Source organism: Meleagris gallopavo, chromosome 6, assembly GCF_905368555.1.
Source record: "Meleagris gallopavo chromosome 6, MGAL_WU_HG_1.1, whole genome shotgun sequence".
Classification (NCBI taxonomy): Eukaryota; Metazoa; Chordata; class Aves; order Galliformes; family Phasianidae; genus Meleagris; species Meleagris gallopavo.
Window position 1 is genome coordinate 24,706,731 of NC_139409.1, and position 20,803 is coordinate 24,727,533.

At 40.7% G+C, this 20,803-nt stretch overlaps 1 protein-coding gene across 6 annotated transcripts in view; it reads right to left on the reverse strand.

Moving 5' to 3' along the window:
* Window positions 1–9,720: 9,720 nt before the first annotated feature.
* The window catches only part of ICA1 (islet cell autoantigen 1), a 68,406-nt gene continuing 57,323 nt past the window's right edge, over window positions 9,721–20,803 (reverse strand). For 4 of the 6 annotated variants that reach the window (XM_085227494.1, XM_085227497.1, XM_085227498.1 and 1 more), the window contains 3 exons: window positions 18,165–18,434; window positions 13,162–13,260; window positions 9,721–10,642 (listed from right to left, as the gene is read on the reverse strand). In XM_085227494.1, the coding sequence (XP_085083620.1) occupies window positions 10,521–10,642; window positions 13,162–13,260; window positions 18,165–18,434 (491 nt within the window). In that variant the 3' untranslated portion in view covers window positions 9,721–10,520. The remainder of the gene's footprint in view (window positions 10,643–13,161; window positions 13,261–18,164; window positions 18,435–20,803) is intronic. The other 2 variants (XM_085227495.1, XM_085227496.1) reach the window with 2 other exon arrangements.

Sequence of the window (20,803 nt, forward strand, 5' to 3'; positions counted from 1 at the left end):
GTGGTGAGGACACACAAAAGCGGCAGTCCGTTTATTTGTTTGGGAAACTGTGACCTCATAGAATGAGATTAAAGTTTAATATTGTTCCAAAAATACATCTAGGCTCACGTCAACCACATCGCTCTGTGATTACTGTGCTACGTCATCTTACTCACTGATTTTTGCATAACGCGCTGCTTTGAGGAGGAAAAATACCTAAAAAATGGTCAAATACGTGAAAAATAGCATATTTTATTGTTGCATGTGATGAGGTCTTTATTTCTTCAGGGTATAGAAAAAAAATCAGTTAAGTATTATCGGGAACTCAGTATCCACTGCCGTGTTTGTGGTATGGCCAATTTCAAGTTATCTGTTTAAAAATTTTGAAAGCCATGAGATGTTTCACAATGTGAAACTAAACGAAAACCCTAAAGGATGTGGTATAAATCTACTGACAGTCTTGGTTTCGTGTTGTTTTGTATGAGTCAAATGGCTGTCATTTGCCTTGCAAAATAATTCTTTCCAGATGGGGAGGGGGAAGGGGGCAGGAAGAAAGAATAATATTTAAATACATGTAAATCCTCTGCCGTCGGTGTTTACTGAGAAGCACTATGGCAATAACCCATAAAAATGGTTCAGTGCTTATTGTCATGAAGTAGAAATCTTCAAAGATTGCAAGGTTTCTATATGGCTGTGTGAAAATCTTGAAACTGTAGTGCTGGAAGTCTGGAGCTGCAAAGGCTGCAGTGTCCTGCCCTGCTGTGGGAATGGTTGGTGTGCATTGGTCAGAAAATGCTTCGTTTCTGTTGTTTTTTATAAGCTCATATGGCTGACTAGGAAAAACTCTCGCCATCCAGCCCTCTGGGTGGTTTGGCTGCAGTGGCTTCGGCTTGTCCTGGTGGGAGAGGACATCATCTTGAGAACTGCTTTGACAAAAGCATGCAGCTCACCGTGGAGAGGTGTGGTACAACTTGAACCACAGGTAACTTCTTCACCATCCCAAGGATTCAGTCCCTCACCTCTACAGGTTCTGGTGCAGCTTTGTAATTAACTGTGCATGTCCTCCTAAAAGCCGTGATGACAAGCAGTCAAAAAAAAGTGCTGAGGATAGAGAGGTAATGAAATAATTTTGCCTTGTGTCCCCATTCATTTGATGTCAATGTTATAGTCCCAGACAGGCTGTGGCTCTGAAAGCGGACCCTTCAGAGACTGTGGAGGAGTGTAAGGGCGATGTACGCTGGGTAGGGGCAGCATAGTGACCTGCTTGTTTTAGGAAGCAGGGTGCTGTCAGTGAAATGATTTATGGCTTCCTGACAGATGAGCTCTTGGGGAGGGCCAGATAGCTGCCCTCGAGAGCCTCAATATCTTCACAGTATTTAACCACAGCCTGAGATAATATAAAGTAAACATAAGGAATGGAATGAATTAGAGATGCTGGCTGACACTGCAGTTGCGAAGACCACCGAGGGTTTGCAGACGAGCTCCTGGTATCAGCGTGCTAGAGTGGGTAGGTATGTGGATGGGTTACTTGAGGTAAAATCCAACAAACTGAAGAGGAAGGGCGGCTCGTAGAAGTATAAATCAGTGGCTGCTGTAAAATAGTCTGGCTTACTTTGCAAAACACAGCACTGCAAACAGAAATTTGAAGCTACACAATTGGGAGGAAATAACCGTAGTTCCGGCCATGTGCTTCCAGAACATAAACACAAGGAAAAAGTGATTGAAGCTGGGAAAGTATGTTTGTTAATGGGCTGCACACGTACAGCCCTTCCTAATGCAGTGCTTGGCTAAAGGAAGCTGTGCGATCAAAGATCGTCATGCAGTTAAAATATGTACATCTCCTCTCTGTTTGCATTAGTGTAACCGCTCCAGGGAAAGCAGTTCAAGAGACTATAAAGGGTTGGAGGAGGTTCCGGGAAGGGCTATAGGAGTAAGTGAGGAACTGAAAAAAAACACAGCAATGTTTTGCTTTTAACTTAACAGATGAAGAGTGATTTAACTTCAGTTAGTAAATACCTGCATAGGAAATGATTAGTAACGAGCTACTCAAATTCAACAGATGTGGAATACTACTAGGGATAGAAAATGAAGCTGGTTAAATTTATAGGAGAAGCGTGGATATTTTAGTAGTTGGGCACGGGGCCCCCTCACAGAGGTGGGTTTTCAAAGATGGTGTGTTTAATGAGATGATGTTACCAAGACTGTGCTCAAAGAAAAATCAGTTCTATAGAGGTGAATTGTTACTATTGTGTAGATTACAGAAGACAAACGCAATGGCTATGTTGGGCTTTTGACCTTTAAAGACTTTAAAGAGGTATTTAACTACCTGAATGTTGCTGGAAAAATGGCATCCTGAAATATTTATAAATGAGGGAATTATCTCTTTTTTTAAAATGATCTGGAATATTATGTGAAGATAATTTCTGGCTCCTGAAGGCTTTTTGTTTGTATGACAATGGACTGAAGCCTCTGGCACTGCAGAGGTGGTTGATTACCTTTAGAGCTGTTTTCCTTTCTGTCAGCTCCTCCATAGTGCTGTAATTTTGGAAGAAACTGGTGAGTGGGCAATGCCTTTTCAGAGTGCAGTGGGTCACAAAAATAATGCGTCGCTCAATTAGGACAGATAGGAAAATGCTGATCGTGAACATAGTGTTTACACAACAAAGGCCTCCAATGTAAGTGTGTGAATACGCAAATAAAACTGATAATAACAAGAGCAATCAGATCAACAACAAGCAATTGGATCAAGCTGGATAGAGACATCACTCTCTTTCTAAGACCTTGTAATGTTATCTCGGGTTGTAACAAGTTCTGATGTTAAATTGGCTGCCTTGAGCTGTAGCCTGAAAACTCAGAAGCAAAAGAGCTGACAAATCTGGGAGAACAGGAAGTTTGGTCATCTTTTATCCCTCCCTGGATCAGACTAAGCTCGTTAACAAAGCACAATTGTTCTAATAACTGTCTGCAGAAAAATATGGCCTGGTCGTGGTTTTTGTTTTTCTTCTGGTGTATACATGAAGTGAGGTGGGCAGTTAAACTTTGCAGTGATTTGTACAGCTGTTGGCTAGGAAGTTCTGTTTGCTCAGGGATGCTATGGGATTTTGGTGGAAGGAGGTTCTTTCTCCAAGGAGGACAAAGCTAAGAGTAGATCCCTCGTTAAGGTTTGGTGCTGAGATGATGGGCGATGCAATTACTCCTTTCAGATTTTTGTTTGGATAAGAATTTCTTACCCTGCTTTATGATGCAGAAGTTTCTTGGGGAGGAACAGCTCCCTTTCCATACAACTGGTGAGATGGTTGGGCTTGTTACGTAGGGAAGGAAGAAGCTGCTCTTGTGAAAAATGAGGAAAGGGTGTTGCCTTTGGAAATGAAGTCTTGTTTTCAGGAAGCAGAGAAACAAATGCCTACTCTGTTTTGGTGGTTCCTTTGGATTGCCTATAACTCACTGCACCTCCTGAGAAAGCTCTGAAAAATATTTAGCATTTCAGTGTGTGTGCATACCTTATTCAGGCCATGTCCAGTTGGGTTTGGAGTCTCTGCAGGGATTCAAACTCCATCTTTCCATACAATATACTCTGGTGTTTGACCACATTCAAAGTAAAGGATGAATTTCTTATGTTTAAATGGAATTCCCTGCACTTCAGTCCACTACCTCTTCTCTTGTTAACGGGTAGCACTGAGAAAAGTCATGCTCCATGTTTTTAGCACCCTGCTCCCTGCCTCCCTTGAGAAACTTATCCACATGGATAAGATCCCACTGCGCCTTCTATTCTTCAAGTTGAAGAGGGTCACCTGCTGCTGTTTCTATTTTTTGTTTCAGTTTGCTCAACCATGCATGTCTCCTGCTATCATGCCTTGATTTCCTGCTTGCTGGGCTGGACTATCACTGAGCTGAGAGGAGGTGATCTTGAGAATCAGCCTGCGTTCCTGGACTCTTCCAGGGCTGTATTGCAGGTTGTTGTTCCAAGCAGGTGCCTGAAGAGGCCAAAGGCTTTTTGCTTTTTTTTTTTCCCCCCCTACACTTCTCTGCCTCATGGTGACTTCAGCCTCCACATTCTCAACCAGTTCTTCCTCCTTTGTAGGGATGAGGCCCTGCTGAGGGTCAGCTCCTTGACTGACTGCATCACATAGTTATCAGTGCGCTCCAGGAGTGACTGTGCCCTGCTGGGTCGTCTCTGCAGCAGATCTCAGAGTGATTCGAATACCCCCTGAGAACAAGAGGCTTCTTCCAGTTGTCGTGGGTTATGTCTCCCCTGTGGAAATGAACTTGCTTTGTTTTGGCAGTGCTCCCCATGGAAAGGAATGTGTTCTGTTGTGGCAGTGCTGCACAGCAGGAGGACTTACTTTAGGGCCATAAAAGCACTTTCCTGTATCTTAAAACACTTTCCTTTTTTCACTTGGATAACAACTAACAGAACTAACAACAAACAGAACAACACAATGTACATCAACTTCAATTAAGCCCTCTATTAGATACTCTGTGCATTCACAGTGAGCAGAGGGGGAACTCAAAGCACTTTCAGGCAAGATGTACTGTTCATTAAAAGCAGCCCCTGGACAGGCAGCTCAATCTGTTCCTGAAATCTCAGGTAGAAAAATGACCCGTTGTGGATTTCTTGAGTTTTCTGATTGCATTTAATGTTTGCTAACAGCGTGGGCTGTTAACACGGGGCGGGTAGGAGGAACGGGGTGGATTTGAGGCAGGCAGTGCAGCCTTTCTTCCTGAATGTCTCTATTTGCTTTTTAATCCTGTTTCCCTTTTACTTTGTTTTGGCAAAGTTCCCACTGCTTAAACAGTAGCTACAGGACTGACAGACACTCTGAGGTCCCTCCAGCCTTCAAAGTGCAGCAGTAACACTGAGAAGAAGCAAAGGTCAGCAAAGCCAGTGTACCCAGATCACATTCCTTCTCTTCAAAATGAAAGCAAAAGCCATGAAGTGCACTGCGTTGGAGTGAGAAAGGAGGGGTAGGGGTGGGCGATGGGAAGATGTTCATCTAAGGATTTTCTTGACCGTTATTTCCTTGCATGAAGAGCAGTAATGGCTGCACACACTCACAGGTAGGCTTTGCTTGCATGTGGTTTGTAGACAAGTAGAGGTGACCACAGGCCCTGTCTGAAGGCTGTGGTGTCACTTGCTGCTGCCCCTCACTGCCATGCTGGCTCTGGTGCACTGGCTCAACCATCTCTCCCTTTTTTTTTTTTTGGGGGGGTGGGGGGTGAACTTTTCTGTCTGATCAGAGCCATTACAAGCTCTTCTTTAACAGCTGGGCAAGTGTCTGCTACAGACCACGGTGTGGGTGATGGGATGGTGGTGGCCTGCATTTGGATTAAGTGCTGCGATGGCCCTGGACCTGAGCCTTGGGCAGGGTACTGAGACTTAGAAGTATAGAAGGCATTCGGCAATCAAACCCTGCCCGGTTTAGATAGGTGAGGTTACCTCTGTCAGACTTTGGTATTTTGAAGCTGCCTCAGCAGTTATTACTTCAGTGGCCAATGAATTTAATTTCTGTATTTTGTGTGTCAAGGATTTATAATGAGGATTGCACTTGGGATAGTAGTAGGGTTTTTGTTTTTTCTTTCTTTTTAAATTTGCTGGATCCTGCTCCTGCTATGTTCAATGTACTTGTTTCCCTCAGCCACCTGTTATCTACTGACATAGGTGGAGGCAGAGCGGATGATTTCATTGTGTAGCATATTATTTCCAGCCTGTTCATGAAGCATATGGCTTCCAGCACTTGTACTGGGGCCTTTCCTACTGCGTCAATAGCTGAGGAAGTACAAAATGAAAGCAACACCCTACAGAGCAGGTTTCTGGGGACTTTTGGTTATAAAAGAAGGAAGACTGAGCTCAGTTACTGCACCCAATGGCTGAGGTTGGTCTGCAGCCATTTCATTACCCCTGATGTATTTGGGTGGAGTGTTCGTTACCCCCATAAAGATTTCAATGCAACTTAAAGTAAACACTTGTCAGGTAGAATGAGCCTTATCTTCACTTCTGGGAGTTATATGTGGCTACATGGAAGTGGCAGCCTCCATGTTCTACTGAATAGGAATATTAGACTGGTTTATAATTAGTGAATAAGGGGAAATGTCAGGGTAATGCTTAGGAGAACACTGTTAATAAAACACTCAGGTAGAACAGTGACTGATGGCACAGCCAGGCTGCCCTGGTGCTGGAGGGCTGATGGTTACTAAGGACAAAACATGCTGTCCTTGCCTGGCCTGCTAGGCTATGCTGTCCTTGTCTGCTGTGCACCTCAGTTGCCCTAAAGGTACCTGGGTCATGCTTGGCACGTATTAATGCTGCTGCACTCACAGGGCCAATAATTAAACTCATGCAGGTAGCAGAAACTGAGAATTCCTGTTATTTGCTCTAGGGCTGAGGCATAGATTTTATGATTACACAGCCATGGACCTGGGTCTCTGTGTCCTGTGCTGGGCCATTGGTGGGTGCTGCTGCTGGGGCACCTGTGTACAGCCCTGGCTCTGTGCCTGTACTTTTGGGTTCATACACGCTTCAGCAGCATCACAGAATTATAGTTTGGATTGGAAGGGACCTTCAGGATCACTCAGTTCCAACTCCCCACCACGGGAAGACACCACCCACCAGATCAGGCTGCCCAGGTCTCCATCCAACTTGGCTTAAAATGTCTCGAGGCATGGGGCATCCACAACTGTTCCGGGCAGCCTGTGCCAAGGCCTTACCACCCTCAGTAAAGAACTGCTTTATACCTAATCTAAAATTAGCCTCTTCCAGGTTAAAACCATTATCCCATGTCCTATCACTACACTCTGGGATAAGGAGTCTCTCCTGCTTTTCCTGTTGGCCCCCTTTAGATACTGCAAGGCTGCAATGAGGTCTCCATGGAGCATTCTCTTTCCTGTGCTCAACAAGCCCAGCTCCCTCAGCCTCTCTTCATAGGAGAGGTGCTTCAGCTCTCTGAGCATCTTCACGGCTCTCCTCTGGACCCACTCCAACAGCTCCCCATCTTCCTTGCGCTGGGGCCCCCAGGCCTGGATGCAGTGCTTCAGAGGGGCCTTACAAAGGCAGAGCAAAGGAGGACAATCACCTCTTTCACATGTTGAGTGAGGACAGCACTCCCAACAGCACATGCCCAGCTCACCAATGCAGCACTAGACTGTCTCAGCATTGCTGCTTCTCAGCTGAGGCAAACCCTCTACTTCCTGGCTGTTAGAGAGCCCCGTTGTTGCTCTGCTTCCTGCCTTCCCCTATGGTGGCTTATTTAAAAATAAGGCATTAACAAAGAGCTCCAGAGGGTGGGAACAGCAAATCCTAGATGAGACAGTATGCCAAGCTTGCAGCGAGGGCTCAACTTCATGTTACTTATCACCCAGAAAAGACTAGAACTGCACAAGAGTGCAACTCTTAGAGTTGGAAGGGACCTCTGAAGGCCATCTAGTCCAACCCCCCTGCAATGAACAGGGCCACCACAGCTAGGTCAGGTTCCCCAGGGCCTTATATCCAGCAACCTCTTCCAGTGTCTCACCACCCTCACTGTAAAAGGTTTTTTCCTTATAAGCTCCCCTCTTGGAGCTTTGCATGTGGAAAGAACAGAAGGGAACAAGCTGCACTGTATTCTATGATGCTAGAACTGAATTCTGATCACTTATGGAGGTCAGAAAGGGTTCCATGTTAGTCCTCTCCATAAGCTATTCAATCTCCTAAGGTGCACACTCCAACCCCCCTGAAATAACTGCTCTTGGATTTGTAAAAACCCAGACTCATCAAAATCCACTATATCAACTTTAATAAACTTCCTGATGAAGACAGTTAATCAATTACCACTGTTTTCATCCGCCATAGGGGTTCTGCAGCTGTTTTTATTTTAAGACAATCCGCTACAAAACAAGAATATGCATTTGGAATGAAGCATATTAAATCAAGATGAACATTCCGTGTGTAGAACAATCAACGCATAATTTTGCCAGAATGATTAGCTACCCTGATGTCCCAATTACTGCTGAGCCTGTAGACACATCACAGAAAATCCTCTGACAATGGCACTGTGGCATGGAGTTGCTCTGCAGCCCAGGCTGTAGACAAGCACATACCATACGCATTATGATCAGTGAAGTATTGCTTCCAACTCTGCAATTAAGATTTCTGCCATCAAAAAATGCCTTTCTGCAAGGTGTTTCGTTTGTCTGCTCCTATTTTCTTAAGTGAAATGGTCACGATAATAACACACTGTACATAGGGGTTTCAATTTTGCTTAAAGAAAAGCAGTTATATATTAAACACCTCTGGCTTCTTCCATTTAAAAGTGTGAAAAATGGCACAGGCAGAAAGCTAAAAATTCAAAGCTAACTTTAATTTTAAAAAGATATAATACAGGAAGATTCATAACATGAATTGATCAGTATTGCAGTTTAGGGGGAAAACCTGCAGTTGTGGATTCTGTCATATAAAAGGTATGATCTAAAACATGATGAGGATTCAGAACACATTTAGCTGAACCTGTGCCATGTCCTCAATTTTCCCAATCAAGACAGGAGCGTTTTGTTTGTTTGTTTTAAGCATCCTGGAAGCCTATCAATCTGTGGCCAAAAAAACTCAAGAATTTTTTGAGTCTTATTTCCTTCTAACTCAAAGTACAGTAAATGAGCTGTTTTGAAGTCAGTATAGCTCACCTTTGCTTTAATCAGGACTGCTTTAGCCATTAGCTAGAATAGATGGTCCATAAGTGTTCTAACAAGTATCAAGACAAATATAGTCTTTGCAGATGCCTTCCTTACTGCCACAGACTGTACTCAAAGTCAGGATCTCAGGCTGCTCCCTTGCAATGCCCCAGGAAGTTACACATCTCAGGAGAGACTCCACAGGTGACAGCTTATTGAGCAAGGAGCCATTACCAAACAGCAGGAAATACTGACCTTCACAAACAGGTATCCATGTCTGCATGAGCTTCCATGTCCTACTGACAGCACAACAGAATGGCCCCACCCAGTGCTGGGTACTCCCTAAAGAGAAGATCAGGCTATCCACTAAACATGAAAATACACATAAACAACATAAATGGCAAAAACAGAAATATCTTCCATTTTTGGACTTCACAGCTATGTGGCACCTTAAGCAGGATTTTGAGCATTATAAATTTGTACACAGCTGTTCAAAACTTGCTGAGAGTTCAGCCAGCTGGATTCCAGTCAGTCCTGCTCACCCTTCCACCAGTACCACATAGCTTTTTAGCTAGAATACACATTCATGTTGCTCAGTGGAGCCATCAGATCATGTTCTACTGTGCTTGAGGGGCAGTCCGGCTCGGCTAACTTCTGTATTACACAGTCACCTTGAGTTGCACAGTGAGGGTACTTAGTTATCTAAGAGACCCCAAGGCAAGGATTAACTAACTGAGCATACAGCTACGAGGTGACAATCAGCTGAAATGTAAAGGGCCAAACATAATAAAATGCAAAGCAAACCCTATACAGTACATATAGCAAGCACGCACAACTCGCAATATTAAGCAACTGCTAACGCATCCTTTGTACCTTCCTTTGCTATCAAGGGAGAGTCAGGAGAGAAAGAGACACTGAGTAGTCTCACCAAGTAAGACACATTCTCTTATTATCCTACCACAGTACTATTCTGAAACAAAGTGAGGTAATGGTAATCATTAGGTACTGCCTAAAAACTGGCCATCTGTTATCTTCAGATGCTTGTTACATACCAACTCAACAGCACTTCACCAACTCAAACAACACTGGGAATAAAAGGACTTTCTTGTGAAAATCATTTTATTAAAGAGTTAATGTCACAACAAGCTCAAAGTAACACATGCTTCAGAAATAAATTTGATGAAAAATACTCTGAACAGAAATATGAATGTTTTGAAGGCATGGTAAATCATCAGTTGCAAGAAACTTCTGCAAACAGGTGCAAATTCTGTTGGTGCAATGGAAAAAAAAGTCAGAAAAGAAGACTTCTGGCCATTTTGGTAGTACAGTTTGTCTAAGAATTTAAATCAGAAAGGGCACAAATTTCCATGGCTGCATAGACCCAAACGTATTTCCTCAGTAATTAGCTCCAGCACAGATTTTTCACTGTGACTACTCACAAAACAAATTTAATTGACATCCAAATGTAGCAGTAATATATACGTGTATATATATTGTATGCAATAGATGTTTGACTAATGCAGCCTCCTCACTTACATTATTTTTTTTTAATTTACTCAAGAAACATTATAAAAAAATAAGTTTGCAATTTGTATTTCGTTCCAGTGTTAGCTCTGCATCACCTCAGGCAAAGACAGTGTTTCAGCAGATAGATAATCTAATTTGGCAAGAAATCTGCCCTAATTCTTAAACTCATTTTTGTAAATCCATGTAGAAAATAAATGCAAACTCTTTATACAAAACAAGAGCAAGTAACTGTACCTATATAAAAGAGGATTTTGTTTTGCTATCATGGCACATACTTTAAAGATTCACAACAACATACTAATTTTTAGTTTTTTTTTTAAACCCCAAAATAGTGTTGATGAATGGAAGAATGTGAGTTACCATAGGCAGCTGACTCATGCATTAAGCAATTCATGTTCTTTATCAGTTTTCCCAACAGCATCAGGATTGGATAACGGGTCAAGGTCAGCAAAGATACTGAACCAGGCAGTCCAGTCTTTAGGATTCCTTGTAGGTTCTGGGGAAAAATAAATAAATAAATAAATAAATAAATAAATAAAAGTACAAACTTGGAGTTCTTCCTTGTCAGCTATTTCTAAACGAAACTGACTGAAAGTTCGGCTGAGGTCAAACAAATGCTGTTGTTTCCCTTATTAATAAGGGCACTTCTGACAAGAAAATCAGAATGAGTGATTGCATTTTAAAACACCACCTTTAAAAGAATATGGAACTTCATTAAGAACAAATGTTTTAAGTCTGTCTGCCTGTGTACTTTATACACCTCCTGCCACGATAAGTACAGAACACTTCAATTAAAAATAGTCTCTGTCAACCTTTAGTGAAAGGTATTTCCATAGAATCATAGAATCCTTTGAGTTGGAAGGGAACTTTAATGGTCATCTAGTCCAATTCCCCTGCAATGAAAAGGGACACTTACTGCAAGACAAGTCACTCAGACCCTGGTCCAGTCTCACCATAAATGTCTCCAAGGATGGAGTATCTACCACCTCTCTGCCTCACCACACATATAGTAAAAAAAACCAAAACGACAACAACAACAAAAAACTTCTTCCTTATATCCAATCTAAGTCTCCCCTTCTTTAGTTCGAAACCACTTCTTCTTGACCTGAACAGCTCCAGCTCTCTCAGCCTATCCTCACAGGAGAGGTGTTCCATCCCTGGGATCATTTTTGTGGACACACTCCAACAGGTCGATGTCTCTCCTGTACTGAGGGCTCCAGAACTCCAGGTGATGTCTCACCAGTGCAGAGCACTTCCTCACGCTGCTGGCCACACTTCTTTTAATACAACGCAGGATATGGTTGGTTTTCTGGGCTGTGAAGGCACACTGCTGACTCATGCCCAGCTTCCTTTCCACCAGTACCCCTAAGTCCTCAGCAGGGCTGTGCCCTATGCTTAACATCCTCCAGATTGTACTGATAGTGGTGGTTGCCACGATCCAGGAGCAAGACCTTGCATTTGAATTTGTTGAAGCTCATGAGTTTCACCTGAGTCCAGAGTCAGAGACATGTACCTGTGAGTGTGAGACTACTTGTATGTACACCTGCATGCCTGCAAAAAAGCAAAAGCTAAGTGGAAGCAAACTCTACTTTCAACCTTACAATCTTACAGGACTGAATTCCCCACACAATATCATAAATCATGTCTCAAGTACAGCTTCTAGTATAAGGGTAGATTTTTTGATTGATATTAAAAAAAAAATGTGAACCAGGAATATGTTGAATACCAAAAGCAGCTGGAATACTATGTGTCTACATCAAAATACAGATGTTGATGTAAGGCAGATTTTCAAATTAAAGAGGAAGTGACTCTGGCTGCTATAGAGAAGGTACACTGGAACAAGCTCCCCAGGGATGTGGTCATGGCCCCAACCCGCCAGAATTACAGAAGCATCTGGACAATGCTCTGAGACATATGGCCTGATTTTTGGGTGGTCTTGCGTGGAGCCAGGAGTTGGAATCAGTGATCCTTATAGGTCCCTTCCAACTCAGGATATTGTATGATTCTATGATTATTATTTTTTTTTTTGGAGATCTCACGTTTAGCAGGCATTGCGTTCTTAGCAAAATAAGATGCACTCTTCTACTAAGAAGATAATGTTGTACACTAAATGAAAGCATTCTTTGTGAAATAAGGAATTTATGGACAAAATATGCTCTGCTTGGCGTTAATTCCATCTTTGTGTCTGCGAGGGTAGAGAACCTGTCACTTTCACAACACAGATTTTAGAGTAGCTGAATGCTCTTTATATTTTTGGTGAAGGTATTACAGCTGAGACATCTTATTGATTTCCCAACCAGTTCCCAAAACATCTTAACTGTCTTTTTCTACTAGGCTAAAAGCAGTCATTTGTTTAATCCTGGGAGGCAGGGGAAGGAATACACAATGCTCCTTCCTTCTGCACTAACCATATCTGACATAGCTCCTGCTTGAAAATGAATGCACAAAATAAGCTGCTAACTGGAATAAGGATGCAGTGCATTCCTGGTTCCCCTATCCAAAAAAAACCCTAGTCAAAATCAGCAGGGCTTTGTCTCAGTAGATAGCAGGACTATACTCTTGGCTCACTTGCCACAAGGGAACTGTTTCATAAAGACAACTACTGATATGATGCATGTTATCAATGAAATTTATGACAACGGCTCTTCTGTCTTATCAGTAGCCTGTATTATAGCCTAGAGCCTCAGAACACTCTTTAGCTTACACTAAGTACATGTAGATGCTTTTCTGTATGACTCAAAATTGAAGTAGCAGAACAAACTGTAGTGTGAGCTCCCTTGTTACTCAGTACATTATTCTTCTGACATACCAGCACTGAAGCCTACGAACAAAACATACGCACAAACACTATACATATAATCAACATTGAGAGAGCAAAGCAGTAGCAACAAAACCCTTGATGTGTAAATGCTATAAAAATAGGCTTTATTATGGTAGATGAGGTGAGAAAACTAGCAAGATGTAAGTCACAGTTAAAGAGGAAAAGCAAAGCATCTCAAAAACTAAATGACTTACCACCTTTCACTGGTGTCTTGTTAGCGTTCACATTCAGGCTGTTCGGTTTCTGTGCTGGCTGTGGTACAGACAGGGGGCTCCCACTGTTAGCTGCCCACCCTAAAATTCAATAATATAGCAGCATTAGTGGTAAGAATTACCTTGTCAGCTCTGACATTTCACTCTCTAGCAGCACAGTGCTCACACCAGGTGATGGAGCACAGTGCTGTTTTGGTTACGGCCTTTTCTATCTTTCCTCATATATGAGAAATCAGCAGTAACCTGCAGACAAACAACACCCTTAAGAACAGAGCATCTATGGATCAGTTTCTTCATCCCCAGATTCAAGGAATTGCACTTTCCACACCTTTAACCTAGCTAAAGAAAGACAGGCTTGGGTTTTTTTTTTTGTATCTTTAATCCAATCACACTTAATATGCAGTATGTTAATGAAGTCAGCCATAGCTGTAGAATGAGGAACATCAGCTACACATGGGCAAAAATATTACATATAATAAACATTTTTTACATCTTCCTTTACTTTTACAGTTCCAAAGACTTATTTCATCAACTGTTCCAGAAACAAATGCATTTTGTGACCCTGGGTTATTTAATGAATTATGAAATGATTCATTCTGAAAAAAACCATTTGTTGCCAAACACTCTGAAGAATTAAATTCTAGATGAACTACTTGCAGCTAACTTAAAGCTGGGTTTTAATTGGGTGTATTTTAGTTATCCTTCATGGTAAGGGATCTTCTCACCAGGGAGAGAGCAACTATGTGGAAAAAAGTGAAACTGGATATTCACAATTTATTGTTCCTACGTGCACATTACATAACCTCAAGATAATAATGACAACAACAGTTATGGAAGCTGGATGAGCCAGGCTGGCAAAATGAATTAGGGACAGCATACCACAGAAACATAGGAAAAATGGTCCCTGGTGGTTTAAGGTATTTAAATTCTTATGCTTTATCACATTTAGAGGACCGGAGGTCATATTTCTAACACCAGGATTAGAATACAGATGTGATTAGCTTGCTTCTATTTCTTATTTCAATGCCACCTCATTTAAGTGTTGCCTGGTCAATTATCCATCCACCTCAAGGAACTCGTATATCTAATTCTGCAGTATCTGAAACAAGATATTCATCTGTACAATTGCTAGTATTTCCTTGTTCAGCCTCTTTTTCTACAAGTTCACACTCTCACATCCTTTATCTGCTCTCGTCTTCCTTCCTCCCCTTACTTTCTCCACTTTTGAGACCACTGTCAGATACCGAGAGCTGCTGCAACAGCCATTATGTTACAGAAACCCTTCCTTCCTCTAACAGCTTATTCTCATCACTCTGATCTGGCGTTGACTATAAAGGGCTCAAGTCCCATGCTGTGTTATTAAAAGGAAGCAAGAAGAGTGTTTCTATAAAAATCACATAGATCAGAAAGGGAATTTTAAGCCACAAACATCCTCTGTATCTCTGAGAAACTTAAAACTTCCTGAAAATCTGGATGCAGAAGGCTCACATACGTTTGTTCTAGGCAAAGGCAACAAAGGCTTACAGGCCAGCTTGTACCTCCTGAAAATGTGATTTTAAGAGTTTAATCTTTCAAATAAAAAAAAGTATGGCATTAATACTTCAGAGTGACATACTTTTTCAGACATTTTCTCTGCTTGTATTACAAAAGAGAAGAATGGCAGAGGACAGAACTACAGAAAACTGTAATGCTTTCATTTGCAAGCATATGTATTGCAGGAAAGTGCTTTGTATGTCATGGATGGCAATGGATAAAATGAGAGCTTGAAAGAACCGGGCCAAATCCTAATTTCAGAGCAATGAATGGAGAGTGCTCATTGCCTCCAGTGAGCTCAGGAACAAACCACTTTGAGCATGCATCACTGTGACTGGCAGAGCACAGAGTGGAGCACTGTGGGGCACCCAGCTGCTTGGACCTCTCCGTTTGACTTTCTGAGCTGAGACCTGATGAGCAGTGTGCCCACATGGTGCTGCGCTCTGGGTCTCTTCATTACAGCACGAGCAGCTCAAACACCACTTTGAAAGCAAAAAAACCTAACCATAAAAAAATCCAACCAAAAATGTTCTGTAAAATAGACAGTGCTTGCATTATGAAATTCTGGATTCACGAAAGCTTTGGGAAAGATTGCCACAGCATTTTTATGAAATACTTTCATGAATTTCGTTCTTACCACCTACTCACGGTGAGCTGCAGAGAACAAAGCCTGTGCCTTTCAAAACCAAACTGCAGTCTGTATCAGTGTGACAGCATTTGCTGGGCCCACACTTGTTTTAGTTTGCCTTGTTCACAGGGCAAATTCATTCTGTGACTAGACAGAAGGTTATCGCTGTGACAGCAAGGAAACCAAACAGCTTGCTTCAGCGAGCTTCTTCACAAAGTTACCACAATTAAATTTAGAAATGGAAACAGTAAGCTGCACATTTTCTTACCAACTAGAATGTGCATATGTAGGTGATACAAAGAGGAATTCTCAGTGGGGTAAGTAAACGTGGCCATAAACATGAGGGAGAAAGCCAACGCTCTCTTTGAAAAAGTGGCAACTGAACTGCAAAGCTGTATCTAGAGTGTGATGTAAAAGATTCACTGGGATCATGCTTTGTTTTTGATATTTGTATATATGTTTTGACATTTTAAAACAGCACTTGGTAGTCCCATAGCAATTCGGAGTCCCATTGTGCTAGATCCTGTCAATAAATATAGCCAGAGAGGACTCAGAGCTGGGAATTCCTGACCGTAACAGTTTACAACCTGCATAGCACTGTGCCTGTTTTACAGATTAAGATCTGAGGCAGAGAAAAAACAAAGCCTCAAAGATTTATGAGTGTGCTTAACATAAAATAAGTAAGTAATCCTACTGAAGTTAATAGAAAAGTTAATGTGCTTAAAGTTAAGCATGTGAGTTTTAAGAATTTTTATGGTCTTAAGGCCAAATTCACACAGGAAGCATGCACCATCTAGGCTCCGCTGCAGCACCTCGCACTGAATAATTATTAAGCAATCCCATCAATTAGGGGGGAAAAAAAACGTATACCACAATGTACAGATGTATCACAAATGCCTCAGTAAAATATCCATAGCTCACATATTCTAATATTTTTGTTTATATATGCTTATGCTGCAGCTAGTATTTTTTTTTTTGTTTCTAAGAAGTCACTGCTCACAGATTTGACAAGGTTATACAAAAGAAGCGCCATGAAATGAAATGCAGTTTCAGAAGAAATGAGATTTCACAAGATATAAAAAGCATACAATTTCACCTTCAGATAAAAAATAAAAATAATTCACTTGACAACTAGATTCAGCCAGGAACACGATGATTATCAGATATGATCATTTGAATTGATTGGCTGTGGCTTTTCAAATGCCAGTAGATCAATTACTATTATCTTCTCCCAGAATCTTGGAAATTAATTTGAAAACATCAACATATTTTACTCTTTTAATATGTGATTCTATGATGATATTACATTGACAGAATACTTTTCTATTTCTAGTGTTTCATGAATGCAACATTTGTAACTTGCACAGCCAATGTCACTGTCTCATGCAAGTAGAACGGACAACAACAAAACAAAAACAGATACTCAGCTGTCTGAATATATACATATGTGTATATATATAAAAATATTTCTCCTTGAAAAAAGTTTACATTTAAAAACATGCAAAAACTCAAGAAAAGCAATTCTCATAATATATACATTGCTATTTTTAGTCATTTGCTTAAAATCTGTGTATGTCCTTGCATCAAAAAAGGTGTTTTTCATTGTTCCTTTTGTCCCTGTTCCGTTTGACAATGCAGTGACTAAGACTCATTATTTTTTCTGTTCCTATTTTATGTAGTCAATTCCTACACTGTTCCAGTCCCTCTTCACTCTATTAATCATACTCATATATGCATATATCTCATCATAAAATTGCACAGCATTGCAAATGTCATTTGCCCAGCTCCCATCTAAATACTGAAGTCAGTGAACCCAAGTATCTTGCTTATGCCGGGAAGAAAGAACAGTAACTGAATTAATTACCAGGTAACTTTGACTTTCTTATTCCTGCCAAAATGGCTCAGGTCATTACATATCCTACATGATTATACAAGTTTCACAGGTTCCAAGAAGAAGTCTTCAGGATGAAATCAGTCTGCTAGTCTTACTACAGCACTCTTCCCCAAAGGAGATGAAAACGACTGCTGGAACAGGGCCCAGAACAGCATGATCCTCCTCTAGTTTGCAGCGCCCAGCGCCCTACACAGAAATCTGGGCTGGCAGCTACAGATAGTGGGGTGGACAAAGGTAGCTGCTGTTAGCTGGTTAACCACGCTCCCTCCCTCAGGCCAAAGAAGCAATAAGGAAGGCTTTCCTCTAGTATCCCTTCTTCCTTTCCCCTTCCCATTGCTCAAAAAGCTCAAGAAAGAGAATAGCATAGTACACCAGGGGAGAAGGAGTTGTCACTTGTATCAGTAGACAGACATGCAGCCAACAACACAAATTCACCAGCGCGGCTGCTAGGAAAAGGTATTCCACTCTTACCTCACTTATATCCCTTCCCGACAACAGTGTGGGATACAGAAAATAAATGCAATTGATTTTCACTACGTTGTTTAAAAATACTATTTCCAGACAAAACACAGTAATCATTTTTGGTTCTTTGGCCCCTTAACAAACAGACACAGCAGTCATGATTCAAACAGTAAAACCCATTCAAAAGTATTTTCTACTACAGAAAAAATGTGTCAAAGACCTATCAGGAATAATAATGAAAATATTCAAGATAATTATTCTGACTTCAGGCTTTAAAGTAATTCCTTCACAAATCTAAATGCAGGGCTAGAAAAAAATATGCATGTTCCTCTCCAGGTCACATTTCACTTTAACTTCAGCATTTCTGCAGCTATGGCACAACATCACTACACTTCTAAATAGCAAAAAGCCATACTCTGAAGCTTAAAAGCAAAAACAAAATGATAACATACCAAGATGAGCTCTTACCACGTAAAGATGACTGCAAGTCATTCATATTTTGGTCCAATAGTTGAGAAGGCAAATAGCCTGATGGAGTCGATGCCACAGCTGAAGTGTTATCCCCATCTCCAGCTGAAGAGTTCATGGCGAGATCATCCTGTCCAAAAACAGCTGTCCATTCTTTGCTGAACTCTCCCTCTTCCAGGGAGGAAGCACTGAGGATATCATCCAGTATTACCAAGTCATCCTTATCACTAGGTTCTGATTTTAAGGACTTTGCAAACTGCTCCTTTGATGCTGTCTCAGAACAAAACAGAGGGTAAAGATAAATCAATATTAAAACAATCAATGAATGGAAGCCACATTTTCAAAATATTTAGTCTAGTTTCTATGTATTAACTAAGATGGGATTTTTTTTTTATGAATATTTGTCATTTTCTCTTTTAGAACTAATTCTCTTGGACACCTGAGCTTGTAGCTTATGCAACAAATTATTTCCTGATTACCTTAGATAACAGCACTGCACTTCAAACTCATTGTCCATTAAAAATACTACAAGCCTACATAAGTATCTAATAGATACTCCACCAAAATCAATACATAGTCTAATAACTAAAAACACAGGAGAAAAGTACTGTGAAGTATTATATAAGCTACTTTTTGAAGTATTACATAAACTTCCTCTCAAAACAAACAGATTGATACAAGCAGAAAACAACTGGGAGATGGCTCTAGAATTCTGTGAGAACACACTTAAGACAGCCTTTATAACTTTCTATTCATTACTCACAGGGATATGCTGTTCTTCTCCAAAGGGTGCTGTTTTATCATGTAACTTTTGAATTCTCATATCCAGTAAGAACCATAATCCTTTCCACTAGCTTACATAATGTTTGGAAAGAGAAAGAATCATCTATGAATGCCAAGTGTTATTTTACCTGGAAACATTTAGAGTTTCACTGTGGGAGCAAATAGAGGACAAAAATGGTGGTTAACAATGCTGATGTTATGTTACTGAAACCCAGTTCAGTTTATCTTAACTACCCTCATTTCAAACTTGTGGTAAGGCTCAGAAACAAATTCAGTTTTCCGAATTGCTAATATGTCAGCAGAGCTCTCCGAGTTTCATACAGCTTGCAGAAGTGTTTTAACATTCTGGGGTTGAGATAAAAGATTGATAGTGGCACAGTGCTTGCTACCAGAGCAACAGGTCATTTGATTTAAATGCAATTACCTTCTCAAGAAAGTTCCCTTTTAATAGCTGCAGTAATTTATAATGAAATGGCTGAAGTTGAGTCATAGGGGAAAAAAACAGCACAACTGTTTTAAAAATAGGCAGATGAGTCAACATACACACCTATGTACTAAGAAACAAAGAAGACAACACATAATACAATTGTTTTTTAAATTGCTGAAGTCAACACTGATGCTGAGCTCCTCTCTAATTCACATTTTATGCTCCATCACATGACCAAAAAAAAAAAGAACTATCACAAACAAGTCAATTCTAATGTTCCCACTAGACTATAACTAAAATACCATAGAAAACAATTTGTTCTCAAGAATATTGAGGTTCTTTCCAATCTTCACATAAATAGCAAAGAATGTTAACATTCTCCAAGCACCTACAATTCCCCAAATCTCTCTCTGTCCAAGCAGCAATGCGGTGCGGTACATTCTTATATAGGGAAAAGATGTTTGCTGTTTCAAAGACATGTAAGAACTGTGATTTCTACCGGATGACACTATCTCAAATCTGCTTTCAGTAGGCTCTTTCATGAACTTGGAAGGTTTGCAAAGAAGGCATCATTAATAACACCATACTACCAATACTAATCACAAATTATGTTTATAAAATATGTTACAAAAATTTGGCAGCAACACAGCTTAGGGGAAAAAAACTGCTTCATTTGGGTATCCCATTGCAGAAGTACCATTTCTACTGGGAGAGAAAGTAAAACATACAGCTTTACATTGGAGGAGCGCTTGAATCTTGCAGCACTTCACATAACCACCAGAAATCAGAAGAGTGACACATTTCTTATCTCAGCAGTCTTTCTGGTTTTCCTGGGGAGAGAATGCAGAGTAGGGGATGATAGGGTGGTGCCTATGCTGAAGCTACCTCAAGTAAGCAGCAGTAAAGCTCTGCTTGTTTGCAACAATGGTTATCTTGAAAACAGTCTTGCTTATCGAGATATTACCCGTGTGGTATCTGTCCTAGATTACTAGAATTATATGGACTTTCTCACCTCACCTATAAAGCTTCTATTATTTCTTTTCCTGTTTCACTGCCCATTTTCACAGTTGAAATTGCTTCTTCACCTTCACATTCTGCCCCTAATCTTAAAAATATCCATGAAAAACAACCACAAACTCCCAGTAAAAGACTAAAAAACCCAACGTCACAATATTCTCTTCTGTGTTTGTTTGAACAAGCATCTAGCAATACTCATAATCCTTTGCAAACATGCCTCATTTTGCTGTTATTAGAAAAATAAATAAGTAGGGAAAGAAATTAAAAATATTTACAATTATACATTATTTGAAATACAGGATAAAAACTACCTTCTAAATTACACACAAAAGTGTACCTCTAATTACACTAGTGCAGTTAAAATAGCAAAATAGTAATTAGTCTAAATCTAGCTAGTATGTAAAATCTAAGT